This window comes from Erythranthe guttata, chromosome 14, assembly GCF_056151865.1.
Source record: "Erythranthe guttata isolate IM_541 chromosome 14, IM_541, whole genome shotgun sequence".
In the NCBI taxonomy this organism is placed as follows: Eukaryota; Viridiplantae; Streptophyta; class Magnoliopsida; order Lamiales; family Phrymaceae; genus Erythranthe; species Erythranthe guttata.
Genome location: NC_142546.1, coordinates 980,498 through 1,004,200, shown reverse-complemented (window position 1 = coordinate 1,004,200; position 23,703 = coordinate 980,498). Strand labels below are relative to the sequence as shown.

At 39.6% G+C, this 23,703-nt stretch overlaps 4 protein-coding genes across 6 annotated transcripts; 3 read left to right on the top strand and 1 right to left on the bottom strand.

Annotated features, from left to right (window-relative positions):
- Positions 1-236: 236 nt before the first annotated feature.
- On the top strand, positions 237-1,459 carry LOC105973486 (2-hydroxyisoflavanone dehydratase). Its single transcript, XM_012998514.2, has one exon. The coding sequence runs from the start codon at positions 300-302 to the stop codon at positions 1,392-1,394; it is 1,095 nt and encodes a 364-aa protein (XP_012853968.2). The 5' UTR covers positions 237-299; the 3' UTR covers positions 1,395-1,459.
- LOC105973485 (uncharacterized) lies at positions 1,379-8,152 on the bottom strand. 3 transcript variants are annotated; one of them, XM_012998513.2, is made up of 18 exons: positions 7,692-8,152; positions 5,982-6,221; positions 5,705-5,768; positions 5,490-5,619; positions 5,283-5,424; positions 4,719-4,961; positions 4,541-4,625; positions 3,904-4,006; positions 3,414-3,539; positions 3,225-3,338; positions 2,838-2,956; positions 2,667-2,751; positions 2,474-2,566; positions 2,304-2,393; positions 2,080-2,199; positions 1,910-2,001; positions 1,759-1,813; positions 1,379-1,685 (listed from the first exon to the last, which is right to left on the bottom strand). In XM_012998513.2, exons 1-18 carry the CDS (start codon positions 7,882-7,884, stop codon positions 1,629-1,631), a joined length of 2,151 nt encoding a protein of 716 aa, XP_012853967.2. In that variant the 5' UTR covers positions 7,885-8,152; the 3' UTR covers positions 1,379-1,628. The 3 variants fall into 3 exon arrangements, with proteins under 3 accessions (XP_012853967.2, XP_088670762.1, XP_088670763.1); XM_088814636.1 differs by lacking the exon at positions 7,692-8,152 and adding an exon at positions 6,486-6,564; XM_088814637.1 differs by lacking the exon at positions 7,692-8,152 and adding an exon at positions 6,377-6,430.
- A 1,431-nt stretch (positions 8,153-9,583) lies between these two features.
- On the top strand, positions 9,584-12,001 carry LOC148764877 (uncharacterized). Its single transcript, XM_088813170.1, has 2 exons — positions 9,584-11,940; positions 11,987-12,001. Exons 1-2 carry the CDS (start codon positions 11,101-11,103, stop codon positions 11,999-12,001), a joined length of 855 nt encoding a protein of 284 aa, XP_088669296.1. The 5' UTR covers positions 9,584-11,100.
- A 4,548-nt stretch (positions 12,002-16,549) lies between these two features.
- LOC148764876 (uncharacterized) lies at positions 16,550-19,638 on the top strand. Its single transcript, XM_088813611.1, has 2 exons — positions 16,550-17,071; positions 17,375-19,638. The coding sequence occupies exon 2, from the start codon at positions 17,505-17,507 to the stop codon at positions 18,894-18,896; it is 1,392 nt and encodes a 463-aa protein (XP_088669737.1). The 5' UTR covers positions 16,550-17,071; positions 17,375-17,504; the 3' UTR covers positions 18,897-19,638.
- The last annotated feature ends 4,065 nt before the right edge of the window (positions 19,639-23,703 follow it).

Here is a 23,703-nt window from a genome sequence, read left to right as displayed (position 1 = left end):
CAACTTGGTGACGTGCTAAATTATTAACTCGATAATTTAAAATTTCGCTAAATCAATAGAATTTATCTGGTCCCGATTTTATTAATTTCTTAATGAATTTAGTGAATAGTTGAAATAGTGTAGGTTGAGGGAATTCAATGATGAGAATAATTGTCTGTGGCTGGTCAACTATTGAATTATTATTTTTTATTTTAAACAAACAAAAAAAAATATTAAAATATTAAAAAGCAGAAAAACAAAAAATGGCAGTCACTGTTGTGCCATGATATTATTTTAGTGTGATATTTGGTGTGTTTCATATGCTTTCACTTGTTTTCATCTTTCTTTCCACCATAAATAATAGTTCGCAATCAACCACCGCCACCGCCACCGCCACCGGAAGCAACTCCTTTTTTTCATCTCGAAACCACACCGCCATGACCACCACCACCACCACCACCAAAGAGGTGCTAACCGACCTCTCTCCGGTCATTAAAGTCTACACCGACGGCACCGTCGAGCGCCTCCTCCACTCGCCAGACGTACCTCCGTCGCCGGAGGAAACCACCACCGGCGTCTACTCCAAAGACGCCACCATTTCCGCAACCGTGTCGGCCAGAATCCACCTCCCAAAACCCACCCACCCCACTCAAAAGCTCCCCGTCTTCGTCTACTACCACGGCGGAGGATTCTGCATCGGCTCCGCCTTCTCTCACCTCGACCACCGCCTCATGACCGTCTTATCCGCCGAAGCCGGAGCTCTGGTAATCTCCGTCGAATACCGCCTCACCCCCGAACACCCCCTCCCGGCGGCGTACGAGGATTCCTGGGACGCTCTGAAATGGATTTCATCACACGCCGTAGACACTCAAACCAATTCCGAGAAAGAGAAATGGATTTCCAACCACGCCGATTTCAGCCGGATTTCCATCGGCGGCGACAGCGCCGGCGGAAACATAGCCCACAACCTCGCCCTCCGCGCCGGCTCGGAACCGTTACCTGGAAACGTGAAAATCGCCGGCGCAATCCTCTCGCATCCGTACTTCTGGGGTTCGAATCCGATCGGAAACGAACCTAAAGAAGATATCGATCAGAGTTTACTTTACCAGCTGTGGCTACTAGCATACCCATCCGCACCCGGCGGGATTGATAATCCTTTGATCAACCCGTTTTGTGATGGAGCTCCGAGTTTATCCGGGCTTGGATGCTCCAGATTAATGGTCTGTGTTTCAGAAATGGATATACTAACGGGTCGGGCGAAAGTTTACGCAGAGAAAGTGAAGGAGAGCGGGTGGAATGGTGTAGTCGAGGTGGTGGAGATTGAAGGGGAAGGTCACTGCTTTCATATTTTTGGCATCGAAAACGAAAAGGCGAAGAATCTCATCAAACGTTGGGCTACTTTTATTTCGCAATGAAAATTTTACGATTTATATTTATGTCTATTGTAAACTATCAATAAAAATGTTGTTCCTTTTTGTTACATTGGTTATGTTGATGAACACGGTGTGTCGATACACGAGCGTCGTATAAAGCAATAAACATATACCGTATAAGGAAAATTTATACTATTTTGTGTGTATACGTATGTACATTATATAAAAACCTGAGTTCTTCAGGTGGAACGAACTATATAACTCCAGCGAACGAATCTATACTTGAAGTGTATCTTCTTTCGGCGACTCATCTTCAAACCCGTCATTTATATCCTGTATTGGAGTTCAAACGTTTGTATCGTATCTATTTTGAATAATCGATAACTTGAATGAAAACGACACTTACTTGTTGTACAGGTACTGGGAATAAGTTTATGCTGCTTGGATTGAAAGGGAAGCCACTGTGTATGTATTGACATGGGAACGACATCAAATAACCGAAAGCCAGCCTAAAAAATCTAATATTGATTTGTGAATATCTTTATTAAGAAGAATACCTGCGAGACAATATCAACTGCCACACGTATGGCATGAAGAACTCCTCGGGATGACTTTCTTGTTCGTAGGTAAATCGTAATTGCATAAACATCTTTCCAAAACCCAAAAATAAAATGTTAATATTTAAAATAAATACTGAAGTTAACTACACAAGCGTTAGCTTCGATACCTTCATGCCTTCACCTCTCCAGGATCGGCAATTGTTGATTATGACTTGAAGCACTTTCTCCACCGACCATTCGTCGTCCGTTTTATGGGCATCCATACGACTGTTGAAAAAATCCAAAACCTGTAGTAGAAGAAACTTAACTTCAATGTGCAATACCAAGTCATAAAAAATAATTAATTTGCTAGAGGAATTGAAATTGAAATATTCTGCGCTGGAACACGTACAGTGTATATGTTCTCCAACAGCTCATTAAAACGAGGATGGTTCTTGAAAGGTAGAAAAACCTCCTGCCGGTGCATAATTGCATACACGACCTGAAAATTGTAGTAACACTAAGATAAATATGCAATATGCCCCATGAGATTAACATCAAATTAACTGCAGTTTGCAATACCTCTGGGTTCCTCGGCAATGCATAAGTTAAGATAGCATTTAGTATCTCCAACACTAATCTCAGAAAGTCTGTATACAAATGCAATTCGGCTGACTGAAACATAAATACAAAGGGTCAATGAATACCCTAACACAATCAAATTAAACTAGGAGAACTTGCTATCGAGAAAATAGTGATGGATAAAAGAACTTACTGGATCCTCTGAGAGGCTTTCTTCTTTCAGATTATCATCTTGCATATTCTTCTTGTCATTTCTAACCTCGGCTAATTTATTGTACCTAAAGACTCTGAGATTTTAGACGAACAATAGGAAATAGAACCGAATACCAAACGCATCTACTAAATCACTAAACGAAGAACATACTTGCGCGAAAGCATGTCGAAGAGGCTAACCAACTGCTGTGATGCGTAGGCACTAAGGCGGTGGACATGTGGTGCCATATTTGCCAAAGTTGCAAGACAGTTCGTATGAAGATAGACGTCCTGTTGCAAGGAAATTTCAGAAACTATATAACCAAATAAATATGTGGAAACTTATCAGTTCAATTTTTGTACTTCATGATGGTCTTGGTCTTACCTCGACTTTATAATTTTAGTCATTTCTGCTTTATGTTAAAAGTATCTTTAGTTTGTTCAAAACAGCCGTAAAACAATTTGAATTTTTGTATAAGAAGATTTTGAACACAGCCTTCTGATGATTATATCATGAGTACATTTAACAAGATACTGTTACGCAAAACTCAAGTCTTACCCTTAACTTAGAGAGGTTATATTTAACCGTCCTAATTAAGATTATAATCATGAGGGAACCAAGAGAAGTGTGATGAAGGAGCCGTTCTTGATACCATGGAACATTAGTAAGCATCTGCGAAATAATTGTTAACTCAGGTAAGACCTTCAAATAAGTAAACGTAAATGGATAAATGGGATCTATCATTACCAGTTTGTGAATGCTGGCATTGAAAGACGAATCTTGGCTTAGTATAAGGAAGATAATAAGCACCATATAAATATGATTAGACGTCCTTCTCGGAGCATTATATAGAGTTTCCAACATAGGCATTAGCTGTAGATCATATGAAGAAGTTATGTCATTCCAAGATTTGCAACAAAAAGAATAACTGCAATGACCAGAGAAACACGTGATCTCCCTAGTTGCAAAGATTTTCTCACTCCAACAGTTCGTAATTATTTCTCAAACAAAAAAAAGAGCTGCACTATATTATGATAACTTGAGTTGTAAAATAACAAAAGAATCTTAAAACTACATCCAGATTATTTTCTTGTTAAAACTATTTTATATCATGCTTCTGTCCCCATTTTGCTCTTATCTGATATAATGTTACAGTTTTTGGTAGGAGATGGATAGTTTCTTCAGAAGAAAAGTCAACCAGTTCTTCATTGAAAATGTGAAATTTTATGATTCATACCAGTGTATCCAGATCTGTCCGCACCAAAACGTACTCCAGAAAAGATGAATTTTCGTGAACCAGAGAATAAAGCAACAGGACAGAAGTTTCATTAGTCAAGCACCTGACTCCCCGAAAAAAGAAAAGAGAAAAAAATGCATTAAAAACCTAAAAACAAAATTTTATTCAATCTCAAGATCTAAGGCTAAGCAGGCAGAGAAGAGTTCTTTTAGTACGTATTAGACGACCCTGGGTTCTGAATTATTTAAATCTCGATAAAAACACAGCCATCTGCTATTTTACTAGAACATGAAGTGAGCTACAGAAGAAAAAAGAACAATTATATTTGAAGACAATTGATGCAAAAAAATGAATAACTGAATCATATAAGAACGCCTAGATAGCAAAGAGTTCTGATGGGAAACTACTAGCAATAGAAGTCGTCAAGGACCAGGCTCTAGTCAACTGAAGCCTATATTCATGAAATTGAGGCTCACATGTTTTCTCTCAAAATGATTTGTTCCAAAATCTTAATTTCAATTCATAAAATCCCATATAAGATCTCAATACTATGATTCAAAAGACAACCACGTCACGATACAGTATTACTCATCAATTTGATTTCCTATGTTAACAAGAAAGCAGTGGAAACACTCACATGCCAAGGGTATCGAATAAAGAAGCGAAAGGTAGCCTCGCAAGGGGATCACTTTTTGCATCACCCTCTGTAGTAATGCGATTATCTGCAAGTAGACCATTCAGAGACTTTAGCACTGTTTAATATAATAAAATCTCAGTCTAACAAATAACAGAGTCGGGTAATGCAATTATCATACATTCAATGTCCCGAACATTTCCTACCGCTTTGCAGAAAGGGTTTTCCGAAAAATATGTATCTTCCTTAGCGAGAGACACAGAACTGTCGTTATCACTTTTATCCTTCGCATACTCCACTGAAATACATTTATGGTAATGACTAAGAATAAGTAACACATTGAGACTGATTTCTGCCAATGGGCTTCTTGAAGCATCACCAGTTGAGCTGACTAAGTAATTGAAGGGCAACAGCATCAAGTTAGCTGCAAGTATGAATTATATCTCAGTGAGGAAGACCATGAATTATTCCAAAAGCATAAATACAGCTAGTATAGACAAGAAATAAACAGGAATTGTAAATGCACATGTAAAACCCCCATACTTGATAAAGACTGATGTATTGTATAAATGGCATGGGAGGAGTTAAATTCACATAAATAAAAGTTCAAATAATGAATTGAACTGAATTAACAAAAATATTAAAATTGTGTTCCAAGAATTTTCATAAGAAGAATCAAAATTTAAACATAACAGAAAAGAGAATAAATCGATAAAATGGGCATGCTTGTGCAGGACTATCCTACCAGCTGCAAAGCCAACTCTCCTCAGAACAGGCTGGTTTCGTTCAGATAATATGGTATAAAAGGAACTGTTTAATGGAACCCTGGGATGTATGGTGTAATTGAGCAATAACTTGCACACGACTGAATCAACCAAAGAACTTTCCTGCAGAAACAACAGCGGATTAATATCGCAATTAGCTTTGAAGCTGTGAAGTTACTTGCACCCACCTGATCCATAGCTGCATCAATGAAGGGGTGTGCATCATTCAGTCCTGGTGATGGCCCAGAGAGAAGTTGAGTTGACATGGCAATGACCATGAAATTAAGCAGCTCATGATGCAAAAGGTATGTTTCAGGGCTTCACGAGAAAATTACAGCATAAATCAGATCATTTAAACAAAAAGAAATGCATTTCTGGAAATATTTCATTAAATAACGCATACCTAACATCAACTTTAGCGATAAAGTTTAGCGTGCTATACATAACGAGGTTTTCAACATTCTCACCTGCTTTGAAAAGTGAAGAAATGAGGAACAAGGTCGAGTACAATTACAGCAGTCAGGAAAAGAAACTCAATAAGGAGTATATAGTTGGTAAAAACTACATATGATGAAACTGATAATCTATTTGAAAAACGAATTTGATCATATGGACGGCGGTTAATTTTTTAAACGAATAACGAAATAAAAACAATTAAATCATGATGTAACAATTGGAACCTTTTGAGAAATTATTTGGTATGGGCTCAGTTTCATCCAGCAATAGGTATAGTTCTTCAAAGTTGTCACTCTTAGCATTCTCAATCAGATTCTTCAGGAAAACAGATACTATATATAATGCATTAAGTGCTTTCGAGGAAGCCGGAGATGCCAAACCAGAATCAGAAACACACTCTTGCAAGCACCAAGCAAGGTGAACCAAAATCTTTGAAAGGTGTCTTGTGCTACAATTGTTCATTGCTGCATGCAAATAAGCCAAAACAGAATCAGACCAGTGAAAAAAATAAAAATATATTTTAAAAGCATATATGGAAAGATCATGATATTTGATGTTCAAGTTCTTCCAATTTATCTACAAAAATTTGGACATCAAATAATTGGCAAAAAAAAGATACATTTCTCCTTTCAAAAGATACACAAGGATAGCAATTTATCATTGAGAAGATTATACCATGGGAAATGCATAAGCGTAATGTTAAATAGCTACAAAAGATACATCCTCACCTACAACTCATGAATAATGGAAAAAAAAAAAAAAAAAGTATTTTCCACTAAAGGAAGAAAAAAATAAATTACGCTGAATAGGAATGAATAAAAGGAGAAAGAATCACATAAGGCACAAACTATTCGCACGTGCAGGAGTTTGAGAAGGATATCGTATTGCCATCTCCTAACGTAATAAATGTGAGCAACACAAGTTCATCACGGCAGAACTTAATTGCATATGCATGTGTTATGTGATCTTTAGTCTAATCTAAACTTTGAGAAAAAACAGAAATTCGTACCATACACGTGTCAAAAACCAAGACAGGTAGCACAAATTCACAGGCTCTTACCCGCAAAATCGGTGTTTTGATTATTGTAGCATGTGAGGACGGATGAACATACCCACCGCTACCCACCATCGCAACCAAAAATTAATACAAGGGGACAAGTATCCCCTCGTCAAAACATATGACAACCATTTTTGCTACTTACGGATTCTCATTTAAGATATAGCATTTGTCAAATTTTGTGATTAGGATAACCTAGATCAGAAGATCCATTTGTTTACATATTAATGGTATTAAGTTGATATCATTTCTATTCAATGTGGAATAAACGCATCTCTTGCTTACCTGAATCAGAGAGTCTTTAACAAATGGTGTGGGACGTTAGATAAATCAAGCGATTTTCACCGCATTAAACTACGTCATAATGTATAGAATTTCACCACCGAATTCTAAGAACATCAAAAGTTTTAATTTCACGTGAACTCTACACTCATCAAAGTCTGCAGAAAAGATCCACAACACACTATGATGTTCCCAACTAGTATATCTCCCGATAAGATCCTAGACAGCACAATTAAAAACATTCTGAAGGAATTATCTTAAGGGGTTATCGAATGCAATTATCAAAAAAATATCCCAAATTCTAAATCAAAATGACTACACACTCTCTCAGCACAAATTAATTTGGTATGTTAATATCAATCAGAGAAAGAGAAACGCCTGATCAGCTAATTTCCACAAATAAAAATTACGTGAACTACATTTCAAGTGCAAGATCAAATTGAAAAAACAACGTCAGATTCCCAATAACGCGATCGTTAACACGCAATTCCAAATGCAACCAACAACAATGCGGAAACAGTAACATGAATCGCTAATTTCACGGTGAGAAAACGCCAAAATTCAAACGAAAGAGTGACAATGCACTGCCACTGACCGAATAGACGACAAGCTTCGAGAACGCGATCAGAAGGCCAGCGGAGATCCAGCGGGAGCTCGAGAAGCTTCTGCCAGTAATCGGAGACGAGAGGAAACGATTTCTCAGATACAAACGCCGTAATTAAGTACTCCGCCGTCTCCTCCGGCCGCGCTCCGCCGCCTAGCCGCGGCGTCGATGGCACTCCGCCCATTCGAAATATATCTAATCTCGCACCGCCCGATACAGACAGTTATGTATGTGGAAAATGTGACCGGATCCGAAACACAGAGGAGGAGGAAGAAGAGTGCTTGCCGGCGAAGGTTTTGACGAGAGAATTTAGAGAGTGGAAATTTGTGAAATTAATTTTAGGTGTGGGGAGACCATGGATATAGATGCTGGAGATGGTAACAAACAAACAGAGACTGGGGAAGTCTTTTTGTTGACAAAATTACCCTTTTCAAATTCTAACCAGCTTCTTCTTCTTTTTTTTCCATTTTCATTTTATATTTTCTAAAACAAAATATTATTTATTAATAATAATAATAATAATAATAATAATAATAATAATAATAATAATAATAATAATAATAATAATAATAATAATAATTAATAATAATAATAATAATAATAATAATAATAATAATAATAATAATAATAATAATAATAATAATAATAAGAAGAAGAAGATGAAGAAGATGAAGAAATAGAAAATACGAATGGATAATATATTAATAAAAATATTTAGTAACAATAGTTTAAATCAATAAAAAAATATTAAGTCGGCAAGAGAATATCAAAATTGTAGCTTTTAAATTTTATTCTATGTCCCGCCAAAAGACCAAGCTTAATCCCCATCTCCATCCATTTCTCAAAACCTAATTTCAATTTAATGTGATTTTGTTGTACATGTTCAAAATATTCGATTCTAAAACTCTTGTAGATCATTTTATAAATTATTTTGATTCTATATACATATCTATTATATCATGCTTAGTGAATTATTTGATCTGAAAATTTGTAGATCATTTTATGAATTTGATATAAACTTCACTTACACTTACACTTTTCATGTGGTATTCATGAGGTACTAGTAAGTTATATAAGTTAAATTTTAGATACAATGTTCTAGAATTTCCTACAAGATACTGCATTCTCGTTTAATTTGAGTTGCAGGCAAAGGGATGCGTTGATAACCACCGTAGATTGAGATTAATGCTTGTTTTTTCGTTTCATGGTGTTCGAATACACACAAATTTATATATGAGCAACATTCTATATATATATATATATATATATATATATATATATATATATATATATATATATATATATATATATATATATCGCATACTTCTAACGGTTCGTCAACGCATGTGAAGGTCAAGATGTGGTAGTGTTTCTACATAGAATATATCTACATTCCACTGGCCACCATGTTTACATCAGCCTCAGCCAGAAGAACCTGATGATCAGCCTCATCATGAGCCTAATAATGAAATACGTGTTCACATTTGTACCCAAATGGATTTTGATCACAGTGACCCAAACCCGTTTGAGCGGCTTGAAGAGTTTCAATTTGAGAACAACTATTTACAAGTTTCACGGTGGTTATGCACCGTTAACAGAGTTCCAACTGAATTTCCTCCGTCAGCTGGAGTCGACATGTTGGCATACCGTGTTAATTGTATGTCCTTCGACGTCTCAGTCGACTGTATGTCCAGGAGTTGGCCCGGAGAAGTGGCGGTGCTCTCCGGCGGCCACCGCCGCCAGCGGGAAAACGCGTTTTACCTGAACGCGAAGGTGAACACGGCTATGCCTCATTATATTGTTCCCGAAGTGATCCATGTGTTGAAGCTAGAGTTTGAGGTCGTTTTGTGGGCCAACTACGAGTGGGGTAGTGATAAGTGTTCGTTTTGCACGATTTTTGCTTATCAAATCTTCGAGTTTTGGTCTTCGTTCGTCCGAGTTTCGGCTTTATTTGTGTATATTATTGCGTTTCTTGTTTTATTTCCTTTTTTAGGTTTTGTTAGCTTTTGTTGCCAAGTCGAAGCCATTTGGAAGCGAAACCGATTTTTTTCAAGCCGAGAAAGTGGTCATTAAGACCCAGATCGCGATCCAGGAAAGCCGGATCGCGATCTGGGGGCAAATTCCAGTAGTGTGCAAAGTTCAGACCCAGATCGCGATCCAGGAAAGTCGGATCGCGATCTGGTGACAAATTCCAGTGGCAGACTAGATTCAGACCCAGATCGCGATCCGCACTTCCTGGATCGCGATCTGGGAGGCGGTTCGCGTTTTTTTAAAGAAGCCAGATCGCGATCTGGCTTTATTGGATCGCGATCTGGCGCGTTTTTCAAGGCTAGATATTTTAAATTGCAAAGCTTCTTGAGGAAGCTTTGCAATTTACTATAAATAGAAGCAAGCCCTCACTCTTCATTCTTCTTCGACTTTTTACGGTTTTCGACGGTTCTTCGCGGGAATCATCAGCGGGGGTTCCGACTTGGGTTTTTCTTACGCAATTTCTTTACGTTTTGTTCTTCATTTCCTTTGTACATTCTTTTGATACTATGTTTGTTATGAACTAAGAACATTTTCTTCTAGGGTAATGAAGCCTTGTATATATTGATTTCGATCGTCTTTTCTACTTTCTAATTGTCGTGTTTTGATTTCGTTTATGTTTTCCTGTATTAAATGCTTCTGATTGTGTTGATCAGCTCTCAGACTGATATTAAATAGGAATGAACTCGAGAGAGGATTTCTTGTTTGAAGTTAGGAAAACATAGCCCGGGGTGTGGAAACGGAGACGTGATGCACTTCGGGTAGCCCTTAAGGACTTGACCTAAATGCTCTCTTAATAGCAGGTTCTGAACGGAGACGTCGGACCTGTGGGTAGACTCTAGCTACACTGGAGACGGGGGTTAGAGTATATTAGCGTCTGGGTTAACGAATAGGAACGTGATTTTAGATGGTGGATTTGTCGATCGTTGTTGATTATACCTAGGTGGATTTGGCCCTAGAAGTCCCTTTTAAATCGAAGTCCCCCGCGTTGAGTTGTCGTTACTTTATTTTACGTACATTTTATATTTGCATGTTTACGTTCTTGCATGCTTTTAAATTAGGGTTTCTCACCAATCCACTTATTTACGATCGGCTAGATAATATAACGATAATATAATTACACTACTCAGCATTTGAATCTACAAGGTCCCTGTGGATCGATATCCGGAACCACTGTTCTGCAAAATGCGATACCGTATACTTGCGGTAATTTATACGTGAGGAAAACGCGTATCAAGTTTTTGGCGCCGCTGCCGGGGACCAATTTGATTTTATCTATGTTGATAGTGTTACCAATTATCCGAGTATTACTTTAGCCATTTACTTGTTTTATTTTCGATTTTTACCTTGATCTTAACCACTCACTTTGTTTATGCCCAGGCGTCGAAATTTGGAAATCATACCTTACGATCCCGAGATTGAAAGAACATTACGTAGACTAAGGGCCACGCGCAACCAACAAAGTGAACCAATGGCCGAAGATCAAGGAAATCCAGAGCACCTGGCCTTTGAGTACGATCAAGAGCCAGGACGAGATCACGAGCAGCCAAGACCGAACCTGCCACCCGAGCGAACAATGCGAGAATACCGAACTCCAGCTATGAATGAGAACTATTCGGGAATCAGGAAACCGACGATAGCCGCAAATAACTTCGAGCTGAAAACGGGGCTAATCAACATGGTCATGGCGAACCAATTCTCCGGAGCAGCCACTGCGGATCCGAATCTCCATCTTGCCAATTTCTTGGAAATTTGTGACACGATCAAAGTTAACGGCGTTTCTGATGATGCCATTCGGTTGAAGCTATTCTCATTTTCTGTCAGAGACAAAGCGAAGAGTTGGCTTCTGAGTCTCAATCCAGGATCACTCACCTGTTGGGAAGAATTATCACAAGCCTTTCTGGCACGATTCTTTCCACCTTCGAAGACCGCACAACTACGAAGAGATGTAGGCAACTTCAGACAGATGAGCCAAGAGCCGATGCACGAGTCTTGGGAGAGATTCAAGGACTTATTACGACAATGCCCTCAACACGGATTCAACCCGTGGGATCAAATGGAGTTATTCTACAATGGGCTCGATCAACCAGCCCGATCTCTAGTCGATGCTGCTTCAGGTGGATCATTACAAAACAAGACTCCCACAGACGCTCGAGACATTGTCGAGCGAATGTGTGAGAATGCGTACCATAGGCCGTCCGAACGGAGTGGTGTACAAAAGGTGGCCGGAGTCCACCAACTCGATCCTTTAGCCGCAGTTTCAGCACAATTAGCGATCCTATCAAATCAGGTCGCCCAAATTTCAGTTCGAGGGCCACAGACCGAACGAGCAGCAGCAGCAAGTACCTCGCAAGCCACAAACGACGATTGGGAGCAGGCACACTTTATGAACCACCGATTCAACAATTTCCGAGGAACCAACAATCAGAACCAAAACCCTACTCATTACCACCCGGGAATTCGGAATCACGAGAACTTCTCCTATGCCAATCCGAAGAATGCTCTACAACCACCTCCCGATTTCAACCATCAAAGAGAGCAACGAGGGCCAACGTATGACGAGCGTCTTCACCGACAAGAACAGGAAATGGAGGGGCTGAAATCAACAATGAAGAACATGGAAAAGCAAATAGGGCAAATCGCCCAATCCATGTCCACAATGGCAAAAGGTGGATTCCCGAGCAATACCGAAGTCAATCCAAAAGAAAGCTGTCAAGCCATAACCACCCGAAGTGGTCTGCAAATGACCGATCCTCCTTATCCGACAGACGAATCACCAAGGCCAGCTGTACAACCGACCCCGGTCGAGCCGGAAATCACCGTTTCAGGGAGTAATACAAAAGAGGCTAGTAAGCCCAATAACATTTCTTTTCCTGATAATCCCCCTCTTTTGGTAACTCCTATTCCTTTTCCAGAAAGACAGAAGAAGAAGAAGTTCAAGGATCAATTGAAGAAGTTCATTGAAAAGATCAAGCAGATTCGAATCAACATCCCTTTTGCAGAAGCCTTGGAGGTAATGCCAAACTACACCAAGTTCATGAGGGAAGTCCTATCCAAGAAAATTCGAATCGAAGAAGACACACCAGTGACACTCACGGCAACTTGCAGTGCCATTCTTCAGTCGAATCTACCACCAAAAATGAAAGATCCAGGGAGTTACACTATTCCTTGTATTATTGGCAATTCCACTTTCGATAAAGCTTTATGTGATTTGGGGGCAAGTATTAATTTGATGCCTATGTCTGTGTTTCTAAAACTGGGCTTAGGAAATTTGAACCGCACTCGCATGACTTTACAGCTAGCTGATCGTTCATTGAAATATCCCGATGGGATTGTAGAAGATGTGCTAGTTAAAGTAGATAAATTCATTTTGCCTGTTGATTTTGTGGTACTTGAAATGCCTGAAGATGATGAAGCACCAATCATTTTAGGTCGTCCATTCTTAGCCACTGGTAAGGCGATGATTGATATGGAATTAGGATCTTTAATGCTTAGGGTAAATGGGGAAGAAGTTGTTTTTAATTTGACAGATGCATTTAAACACTCTGAGCATGTTGAGCATTGCAGTAGAATAGACGTGATCGAGGACTGTGTTTCCTCCTTTTTTGATTTGTATGAATTGTGTGATTCTATTGAGCACTGCATTGTTAATTCTATTGATTTGCATTCTGCCTCCCCCGAAACCCCTATTGAAAATGATGTGCTTGACTGCGTGTTGTTTCTTGAGTGTGCCGAGATTTTAGGCATAGACGAGGTAGGGATCGTCCCCGAGATACCAGTTAGTGTGAAAACGGCCCCCGTACTGGAATTGAAGCAATTACCGGATTATCTTTGTTATGCTTTTCTTGGAGCAGACAAGACTTATCCGGTGATTATTTCTTCTAGTTTGAGCGAGTCCGAAACAAACACACTGCTGGAGGTCCTTAGAGAATATAGGTCAGCTATAGGTTGGTCTATTGAGGATATTAAGGGAATTAGCCCGTCTATTGTTCAACACAAAATTCTAATGGAAGACGTCTATAAACCGAGAGTCCAACCTCAGAGGCGGTTAAACCCGTCAATGAAAGAGGTAGTCAAAAAAGAAGTCTTGAAATTGTTAGGCGCTGGTATGATTTATGCAATTTCTGACAGTCCGTGGGTCAGTCCGGTGCAGGTTGTGCCAAAAAGGGGTGGGATGACGGTTATTGTGAATGACAAAAATGAACTTATTCCGTCTAGAACAGTCACTGGGTGGCGTGTATGCTTCGATTACCGATTATTGAATGCAGCCACTAGAAAAGACCATTTCCCCCTTCCCTTTATCGATCAAATGCTAGACAGGCTAGGAGGTTTCGAGTATTACTGTTTTCTTGATGGTTATTCGGGGTACAATCAAATTTCAATCGCCCCGGAAGACCAAGAGAAAACTACTTTTACTTGCCCCTACGGTACTTTTGCATTTCGTAGGATGCCTTTCGGTTTGTGTAATGCGCCTGCTACCTTTCAACGTTGTATGATGTCTATATTTCACGATATGGTAGAAGAGTTTCTTGAGGTGTTTATGGATGATTTTTCTGTGTTTGGATCGTCTTTCGATCATTGTGTGCACAATCTAGAACTTGTTTTGAAAAGATGTACAGAAACGAACCTTGTTTTAAATTGGGAAAAATGTCATTTTATGGTTCGTGAAGGTATTGTTCTAGGCCACAAGGTCTCGAAAAAGGGTCTTGAGGTGGATAGGGCAAAAATCGAAACGATTGAAAAATTGCCTCCACCGAAGGATGTGAAGGGAGTTAGAAGTTTTTTAGGGCATGCTGGGTTTTACCGTAGATTCATTAAAGATTTTTCGAAAATAGTAAAACCATTATGTCATTTGCTTGAGAAGGAAGCTGTCTTTGATTTTGATTCTGCTTGTTTGCAGGCTTTCACGTTTCTCAAGGAGAAGCTAACCCAATCACCGATTATGATTACTCCCAATTGGGAGGAACCATTCGAGATCATGTGCGATGCGAGCGACTATGCTGTAGGTGCAGTATTGGGACAAAGGAGGGACAAAATCTTCAAAGCCATCTACTATTCGAGTCGTACACTTGACCAGGCACAGAAGAACTATTCAACGACCGAAAAGGAAATGCTTGCTGTCGTTTATGCTGTTGACAAGTTCAGACCGTATATTTTGGGGTCTCAGGTGATCATTTACACCGACCACGCAGCTATTCGTTACTTGTTCGCAAAGAAGGACGCCAAGCCCAGACTCATCAGATGGGTACTCCTACTCCAGGAGTTCGACTTGGAAATCAGAGACAAGAAGGGGAGCGAGAATGTGGTAGCAGATCATCTTTCCAGACTCATACTAGAAGAAGTTCCAGCTGAAGGAAATATTCAGGAATCCTTCCCAGACGAGCAACTGCTCGCCATTAGTACTCACACTCCGTGGTATGCTGATGTGGCCAACTTCTTGGCCAGTGGAATCATTCCTGACGATCTTTCGTATCACCAAAAGAAAAAATTCCTTCACGACAGTCGTTTCTATCTTTGGGACGAGCCATTGCTTTTCAGAACCGGCCCCGATCGTGTCATCCGAAGATGTGTTCCGGAAACAGAAGTACGTGAGATTCTCACACATTGCCACTCTTCACCTTGTGGCGGGCATCACGGGGAATCTCGCACTGCCGCCAAGGTTCTGCAGTCAGGCTTCTTTTGGCCAACCCTTTTCCGAGATAGTTACGAGTTCGTAAAACGGTGTGATCGATGCCAACGAACAGGGAACCTGTCCAACAAAAGCCAAATGCCTTTGAACAACATGCAAGAGGTGGAGCTTTTCGATGTTTGGGGCATAGACTTCATGGGACCATTCCCATCTTCGAACGGGAAGTTATACATTTTGCTTGCCGTGGACTACGTGTCCAAATGGGTCGAAGCGATTGCCACCACCACCAACGATGCTCGTACGGTCCTCAAATTCTTCCACAAGAACATCTTCTCGAGGTTTGGGACACCCAGGGCAATCATTAGCGATGAAGGATCTCACTTCTGCAACAAACTGCTCACTAATCTCACGAACAAGTTGGGAATCCGACACAAAATTGCGCTTGCCTATCATCCGCAGACAAATGGCCTTGCTGAGTTGTCAAACCGAGAAATCAAACAGATTCTGGAGAAGACCGTGAGCACGAACCGAAAAGATTGGGCATTGAAGCTCGATGATGCACTTTGGGCCTATCGAACCGCATTCAAAACACCGATTGGGATGTCTCCGTACAAACTCGTGTATGGGAAAGCGTGCCACCTGCCAGTGGAATTGGAGCACCGAGCTTATTGGGCAGTCAAAAAGCTCAATTTCGATCAAACAGCTACCGGCGATCGTCGATTGCTTCAACTCAACGAAATGGAGGAGTTCAGAAATGATGCTTACGAAAATGCCAAGATTTACAAAGAAAAGACGAAAAAGTGGCATGACAAAAGAATTACGAAGCGAGAGTTCCGGGCAGGTGACCAAGTCCTGCTATTCAATTCTCGGCTACGACTATTTCCGGGAAAGCTCAAGTCCCGTTGGTCGGGACCATTCGTAGTCCTGAGCGCCACCCCACAAGGAGTAATCGAAATACGAGGACGAGACGGTCCGTCGTTCAAAGTGAATGGGCAACGAGTTAAGCATTACTACCCGAATGGTGCTCCCGAGGAAGTGGAGCGTGTCGCACTAATTTTCTCCCAATAAATCCAAAAGAAGTCGAGCCGTCGACTGTAAAACAGGCGCTAAATGGGAGGCAACCCATTGTTGCTCATGTTCTGTCATTTTTCTTTTTTTTTCTTGTTTTCGTTTTTATCTTTTTTAGCTTTTTCGTGCATTTTTATATTTTAGGGTTCAGCATCTCTATCTCACCCTCATTTAAAATTTTCGTTTTGGCAGGTTTTAGGCGTCCCAGATCGCGATCCAGGTAAGTCGGATCGCGATCTGGGGTGTTTTTCCAGTGGCAGCGAATTTTGGGCCCGGATCGCGATCCAGGTAAGTCGGATCGCGATCTGGGACGTTTTTCCAGAAGCTGAAATTTTAAGGGCCAGATCGCGATCCAGGTAAGCCGGATCGCGATCTGGGGCCTTTTTCCAGAAGCAGCAAGGTGAGCCTCCAGATCGCGATCCGGGTATTGTGGATCGCGATCTGGGGCCGAAAAACAGCTCAAAAGGCTGAACCCCCCCTTTCATTTTCTTATTTCCCCTTTTTCTAATTCCAAACCCTAACCCCTCCCCAATTTCAAAATCTTCAAATTTCTTTCATAAAAGTACATCAATCACACACTTGAACATCACAAATTCACGATTTGCACATTTACTCCAAGAATTTGTGGGTGAATCTTCAAGAAAAGGTAAATTTTCAATCTAATCTTCATTCCTTTCATTTTCTTCAATTCTTTCGAATTTCCCCAAAATTTCATGTTTTTTTCCCTTGTTTGTTAATTGTGTATGCTAGTACGTGATTTTGTACTTGGTGTTGGGATTCAAAACATGAATTTGCGGGTGAACCAATGTTTAGATATAGGAATTGCCCTATTGTTCTTAATTTCGAACTAAAGGATAAAATAAAGATTTGAATGACTTGGGTTGATTATTTAGCTACCTATTGTTAATTGTGGTGGTAGATTCTCACTTGGGTGTTGTGATTGATGTAGGAGGGATAGGTACCGAACAACCGGTGGAAATCAAAAGGCTTACCAAGTTGGGCACGCCAAGTGTTCGACAAAATTCCCGAACCAACTTCCAAAGGTTTTCGACCCTCCATCTCGCACAAATTCGATCGAAATGACGTCGCCGGCCAAGAAACTCTTAAAGACGGGCGAAACCACCAAAAAAGCCCAACCCAAGGAGAAGGCACCGGCAAAGGGAAAAGCCGCACCGAAGAAAAAGGCGGCTTCTCGAGGTACGGGAAGCCAAGAAGGCACTTCGAGCGCACCACCACCATCTCAAGTGCCGGAGGAGCAACAAACCCCACGCACGGGAAACGTGCAACTTGAGATGGGATCCCGGGCTAATCAACACACCATCCTTGACCGCGTAGTCCTCGAACCGGGAGATGAGCTTTTGTACGTGAACGTCGAGGCAAAAAGGGAATTCATACGTCGCCACAGCCGACCGTTTGTTCCAGAAAGGGAATTAGATCTCGATGGCATGCCAAGAGAGTCGATCTTCGAAAACTTTGATCGCCGACAATGGAAGTACTTGGCCAAACGACCGGAGGACTACAACGAGAATCTAGTGAGGCTCTTCTATGCCAATGCCGGTTTTCACCCGGGGTCGGTGGTCGTTCTTCGAAACCAAGAGGTGCGCTATGACGCTGCTACAATCAACAAGTTTTTCCACCTACCCGAAGTCCCGACCGAGCCGTTTCAACAACTGAAGATGGCAACGACCTATGAGGAGCTGATTCAGACTCTTTGCCCGAGGGGTTCGAAGTGGGAAAAAGGAGAGCACTGGTTTCGTCGGGGAGAACTTTCAAGAGAAGCGAAGGTTTGGATGTACTTCGTCAGTAGCAGGCTAATGCCCACAAAATCGACGGCCAAGACCTATGCCCCACGTCTTACACTGATGTATGCCATAATGAAGAGGACACCTGTGAACGTGGGCGCGATCATACACTCTGAGATCCGACGATGCTTAGGTGATACCTCTCTAGGTCTGATGTTCCCTTCCCTCATCACTACACTGTGTGATCGTGCAGGGGTCCCCACATACGCTGATGACCGGCTCATCAGGTCACCACAGCCGATCTTCCCTTACCACAAGCTCCAGCCAGCGACTGGACCCCTAGGCGAGGGCGACTCGGACTTACCAGATGCGGGTCCCTCAGGTGTTCATGCGGCTGGACCACAACCAAGGGCCAGAAGAGGCAGACAAGAAGCAGCACCACAGCTCCCGGAGTATGTCGGCCAATGGATGGATGTTATGGAGGAAAACGTGGGATGGTTCAAGAAAATGATAAAGGCCATGGCTGCAGCGCTTCAGTGCAGGACCGATGACATTGTCGAGCCACGGCCGTTCCCACCACGGCCTCGATATGATGGAGCATCAACCTCCGCCGCCGACGAACAAGCACAAGCGGCTGCCACTACACTGGTGACACAGGCCTGGGAGGAGTACGAGCGGGGACGACCGGAAGAGGAGGGAGGAGCCCACGAGGACGATCACGACAACTAGGGGACGTTGTGTTTTCTTTCCCTTTTATTTTTTATTCTGCTTTTGAGCATAGGGACTATGCTAGAATTTAAGTTTGAGGGTGGTGTGTGTTGAACCTGTTTGTTTTTAGTTCGTTTGTTTTGGGATGAGTCGTTGGATTGATATTTCGTTTACGATGTATCTTTGCTAGACTTTGTTTATTTTTTTTTTATTTTATTTATCTTATTTTGATTTGGTCTTTTGCATGCATATCATATAATTTAGTCTCGTTTATGTATTTCGATTTCCGTAATTGTGTTATGTTTGTCACATGCATCTCATTTAGGATCGAGTGTAATTTGCATTTCCGGGTTCTTTTGAAGCAAAGCAATTAATGAATTAGTAGATGGGCTAGTTGATTTTAAAATTGAAATTTTGGATCACCGGCTAATTATAGATGAACCTTCCGACTGCGTTTTTGCAACTTGTGTGGATAGCCTTTCGAATCCTTTCCGATTAAGCTTGAGCGCATTTTTCTGAGGGGTATAATAGCCTGAGGTTTGGGGGGCAGGTTAGAATTGAATTATGTGTTCACGATTTCGAGTTGTTGGCTAGAAGTTCTATCAATGGTCTTTACGTTTTTATTCGATACGTCAAAAAAAAAAAAAAAAAAAAAAAAAAAAAAAAAAAAAAAAAAAAAAAAAAAAAAAAAAAAAAAAAAAAAAAAAAAAAAAAAAAAAAAAAAAGAAGAAAAAAAAAAAAAAAAAAAAAAAAAAAAAAGAAAGTTGTGAGAAAAATCACAATTTATTGTTGTTGTCGTATCATATTGAATAAAAGGACCTACTTATGCCCAACTCGAGTTTTTGAATTTCAGAATCAAAACTTACTTTTCACCCACATTTCTACTCAAAACCCTCGATGATTGTGTTTATTGTTTAATTACGGATTCTTGAGTCTATCTTTCATTTTGGTGTAGAAACAACTAATTGCGTCGGTAGGAAAGTCGAATACCTTAAAGCCGGGGGCCACTCTGAGATTTTAGGTTATCTAGCTCGTTTTATCTTTCGAATTAATTGCAATGCTTTGACCAATCCGGCAACTTTGTGGGTGTGTTGTCTGAAAACCCTCACGAGACACAACTCGTCCTTTGGTGGTACCCAGGGGTTCAACGGCTTGTTGCATACGCTAAATGCAATCGTGTTTCCCTACGTTAGTGGCCTAGTTTAGTTTGTCGTTTTTATTTCTTTTTTCGTTTTGATTTACTCGGGACGAGTAAAGATCTAAGTTTGAGGGTGTGATAAGTGTTCGTTTTGCACGATTTTTGCTTATCAAATCTTCGAGTTTTGGTCTTCGTTCGTCCGAGTTTCGGCTTTATTTGTGTATATTATTGCGTTTCTTGTTTTATTTCCTTTTTTAGGTTTTGTTAGCTTTTGTTGCCAAGTCGAAGCCATTTGGAAGCGAAACCGATTTTTTTCAAGCCGAGAAAGTGGTCATTAAGACCCAGATCGCGATCCAGGAAAGCCGGATCGCGATCTGGGGGCAAATTCCAGTAGTGTGCAAAGTTCAGACCCAGATCGCGATCCAGGAAAGTCGGATCGCGATCTGGTGACAAATTCCAGTGGCAGACTAGATTCAGACCCAGATCGCGATCCGCACTTCCTGGATCGCGATCTGGGAGGCGGTTCGCGTTTTTTTAAAGAAGCCAGATCGCGATCTGGCTTTATTGGATCGCGATCTGGCGCGTTTTTCAAGGCTAGATATTTTAAATTGCAAAGCTTCTTGAGGAAGCTTTGCAATTTACTATAAATAGAAGCAAGCCCTCACTCTTCATTCTTCTTCGACTTTTTACGGTTTTCGACGGTTCTTCGCGGGAATCATCAGCGGGGGTTCCGACTTGGGTTTTTCTTACGCAATTTCTTTACGTTTTGTTCTTCATTTCCTTTGTACATTCTTTTGATACTATGTTTGTTATGAACTAAGAACATTTTCTTCTAGGGTAATGAAGCCTTGTATATATTGATTTCGATCGTCTTTTCTACTTTCTAATTGTCGTGTTTTGATTTCGTTTATGTTTTCCTGTATTAAATGCTTCTGATTGTGTTGATCAGCTCTCAGACTGATATTAAATAGGAATGAACTCGAGAGAGGATTTCTTGTTTGAAGTTAGGAAAACATAGCCCGGGGTGTGGAAACGGAGACGTGATGCACTTCGGGTAGCCCTTAAGGACTTGACCTAAATGCTCTCTTAATAGCAGGTTCTGAACGGAGACGTCGGACCTGTGGGTAGACTCTAGCTACACTGGAGACGGGGGTTAGAGTATATTAGCGTCTGGGTTAACGAATAGGAACGTGATTTTAGATGGTGGATTTGTCGATCGTTGTTGATTATACCTAGGTGGATTTGGCCCTAGAAGTCCCTTTTAAATCGAAGTCCCCCGCGTTGAGTTGTCGTTACTTTATTTTACGTACATTTTATATTTGCATGTTTACGTTCTTGCATGCTTTTAAATTAGGGTTTCTCACCAATCCACTTATTTACGATCGGCTAGATAATATAACGATAATATAATTACACTACTCAGCATTTGAATCTACAAGGTCCCTGTGGATCGATATCCGGAACCACTGTTCTGCAAAATGCGATACCGTATACTTGCGGTAATTTATACGTGAGGAAAACGCGTATCAGGTAGTAGGATACGAGGCGTCTGCCCGTTGGATTTCAATCGACGGCAACTTACCGACATATCCTTTTGGAGAGGATATTTTGATTCTCTCGGGAGTATGAGATTCTCATGACTACACGCTTGCATCCCTCTTCACTTTCAAATCCTCGGATTTCACCGAAGCACCGCTTGTGGTAGTTTCTTCTTCTAATTCAGACATTGAAAGTGTCCTCTTCAATCTGATTCTTTGTTCCTGCAAACCTTTCGAACAGTTGTCGCATTTCAATCTGATTCTTTGTTCCTGCAAACCTTTCGAACAGTTGTCGCATTGCCAGGCGTGTTCTTTGAATAGTATACCGTAACCCACACTAGCTAGGCTAATCATATGTGTCGTCCCGTATGGGACAAAAATAATTTATAATGAAGGTAGGGGTATAAATGTAATGTGTTGAACAATATACACGTTTCTTTAAATTTGTTTGAATTCTTGTATAATTAAAAAAGAAAATTAAATTGGGTTTGAAGCATTAATTTAGTTAAAATTAGGGTTAAATACAAAAACACCCCTGTACTATGAACTTTGTATCATTTACCCCCCTGTACTACACATAAATACAAAAACCCCCCTCACATTATATTTTTTCCAAAATATGACCAAAATACCCCTACTCTCAAGCACACACACACACACAAACATATATATATATATATATATATATATATATATATATATATATATATATATATATATATATATATATATATATATATATTATATATATATATATATATATATATATATATATATATATATATATATATATATATATATAATGGTTTGTTTGAGCTATTTTCCACTATATATTTTACCATTTTCAGTTAATTTTACGTGGAAAATTTTGGTATTTATATTTTTTTTTCTCCAAAACATCCAATTGCTTATATTTTTTAATTTTCTGAATAAAAACTTTTGTTTATGTTATTTTGAGTTTCTTCATTTTTGTTTTGTTAAATGTCTTCTAGTAGTTCAAACGTCCTAAGATTACAAACATCTTTACAATCCTATGAATGTTGAGAATTTGAACTACCGTAAGATTTAACAAAAAAGGAAGAAATTCAAAATGACAAAAAATAAAAGGTTTTATTCAGAAAAAAAAAAAAAAAAAAAAAACTCTTAGTAATTAAATGTTTTGGAGAAAAAAAATAAAAATATCTAAATTTTCCAATTAAAATTGACCGAAAATGTTAATAAATATAGTGGAAAATGGCTCAAACAAATATATTTATAGGCTTAACGGGGGTATTTTCGTCATATTTTGGAAAAAATGTAATGTGAGGGGGGTTTTTGTATTTTGGTGTAGTACAGGGGGGTAAATGATACAAACTCCATAGTACAGGGGTGTTTTTGTATTTAACCCTTAAAATTATTGGGCTGAATTAGAAAATTATAGCCCAATATCATAACATAAAGCCCAAATAAACAATAATCAATTAATTTAAGAGTCATTACATGCAAATGCCAACGAAGACTGTCAAATCAAATATCAGTTCACATAATTAAAGTTTAGTTATTGATGTAGAGCCTCTTATTTATTTTATTAATTTTAATTTTTTAAACAATAAAATAATAAATAATAAAAAAATAAAAATAATGGTCTTTGGAATGGGCACACTGACTCTTGACATTTGGGTTTGTCTAAGCAAAGGGCCCTGCCACGTGTACTAAAGCCCAACTTGCTTCACTTCATCTACATATTTTCTGCACCTACTCCATGTGGGCTAATTTAAATATAGATATTAGTGTCATTTCGAAAATTTAATTTAATTTTTTGACAGCTTTAAACTAATTTATTTGTGAGTATATACTGAAATTAAAAGAGAGGTAACAGTACAAAAATATCTACCACATTTATTGCAAATTTAAAGAGGACTATCTGTCACTACAGTATATACGGATCATCTGCTAATAATTAGCACTTACTCCATATATATATATATATATATATATATATATATATATCACCACTGTACTGCATGTGGAGCAGAAAACATGAAAAAATATATTTATTATTATTATTTATTTGAGAAAATATAATATTTATTTTTAAATATTAAATAAATTCAATGTATTTTATTTATTTTTTCAAACCTATATATTATTTTCCCCCTATGAAATGGTAACA

What these genes read in the sequence shown, in the direction of transcription:
- LOC105973486 (XM_012998514.2), top strand. Translation starts at nt 300, where the DNA reads ATGCTTTCACTTGTTTTCATCTTTCTTTCCACCATAAATAATAGTTCG.
- LOC105973485 (XM_012998513.2), bottom strand. Translation starts at nt 7,884, where the DNA reads ATGGGCGGAGTGCCATCGACGCCGCGGCTAGGCGGCGGAGCGCGGCCG. An exon ending in ATCGCTAAAGTTGATGTTAG is followed by an intron (nt 5,620 to 5,704) that starts GTATGCGTTATT and finishes TTTCTCGTGAAG; the next exon opens with CCCTGAAACATACCTTTTGC. An exon ending in TTATTCGATACCCTTGGCAT is followed by an intron (nt 4,007 to 4,540) that starts GTGAGTGTTTCC and finishes TCGGGGAGTCAG; the next exon opens with GTGCTTGACTAATGAAACTT.
- LOC148764877 (XM_088813170.1), top strand. Translation starts at nt 11,101, where the DNA reads ATGCCCAGGCGTCGAAATTTGGAAATCATACCTTACGATCCCGAGATT.
- LOC148764876 (XM_088813611.1), top strand. Translation starts at nt 17,505, where the DNA reads ATGACGTCGCCGGCCAAGAAACTCTTAAAGACGGGCGAAACCACCAAA.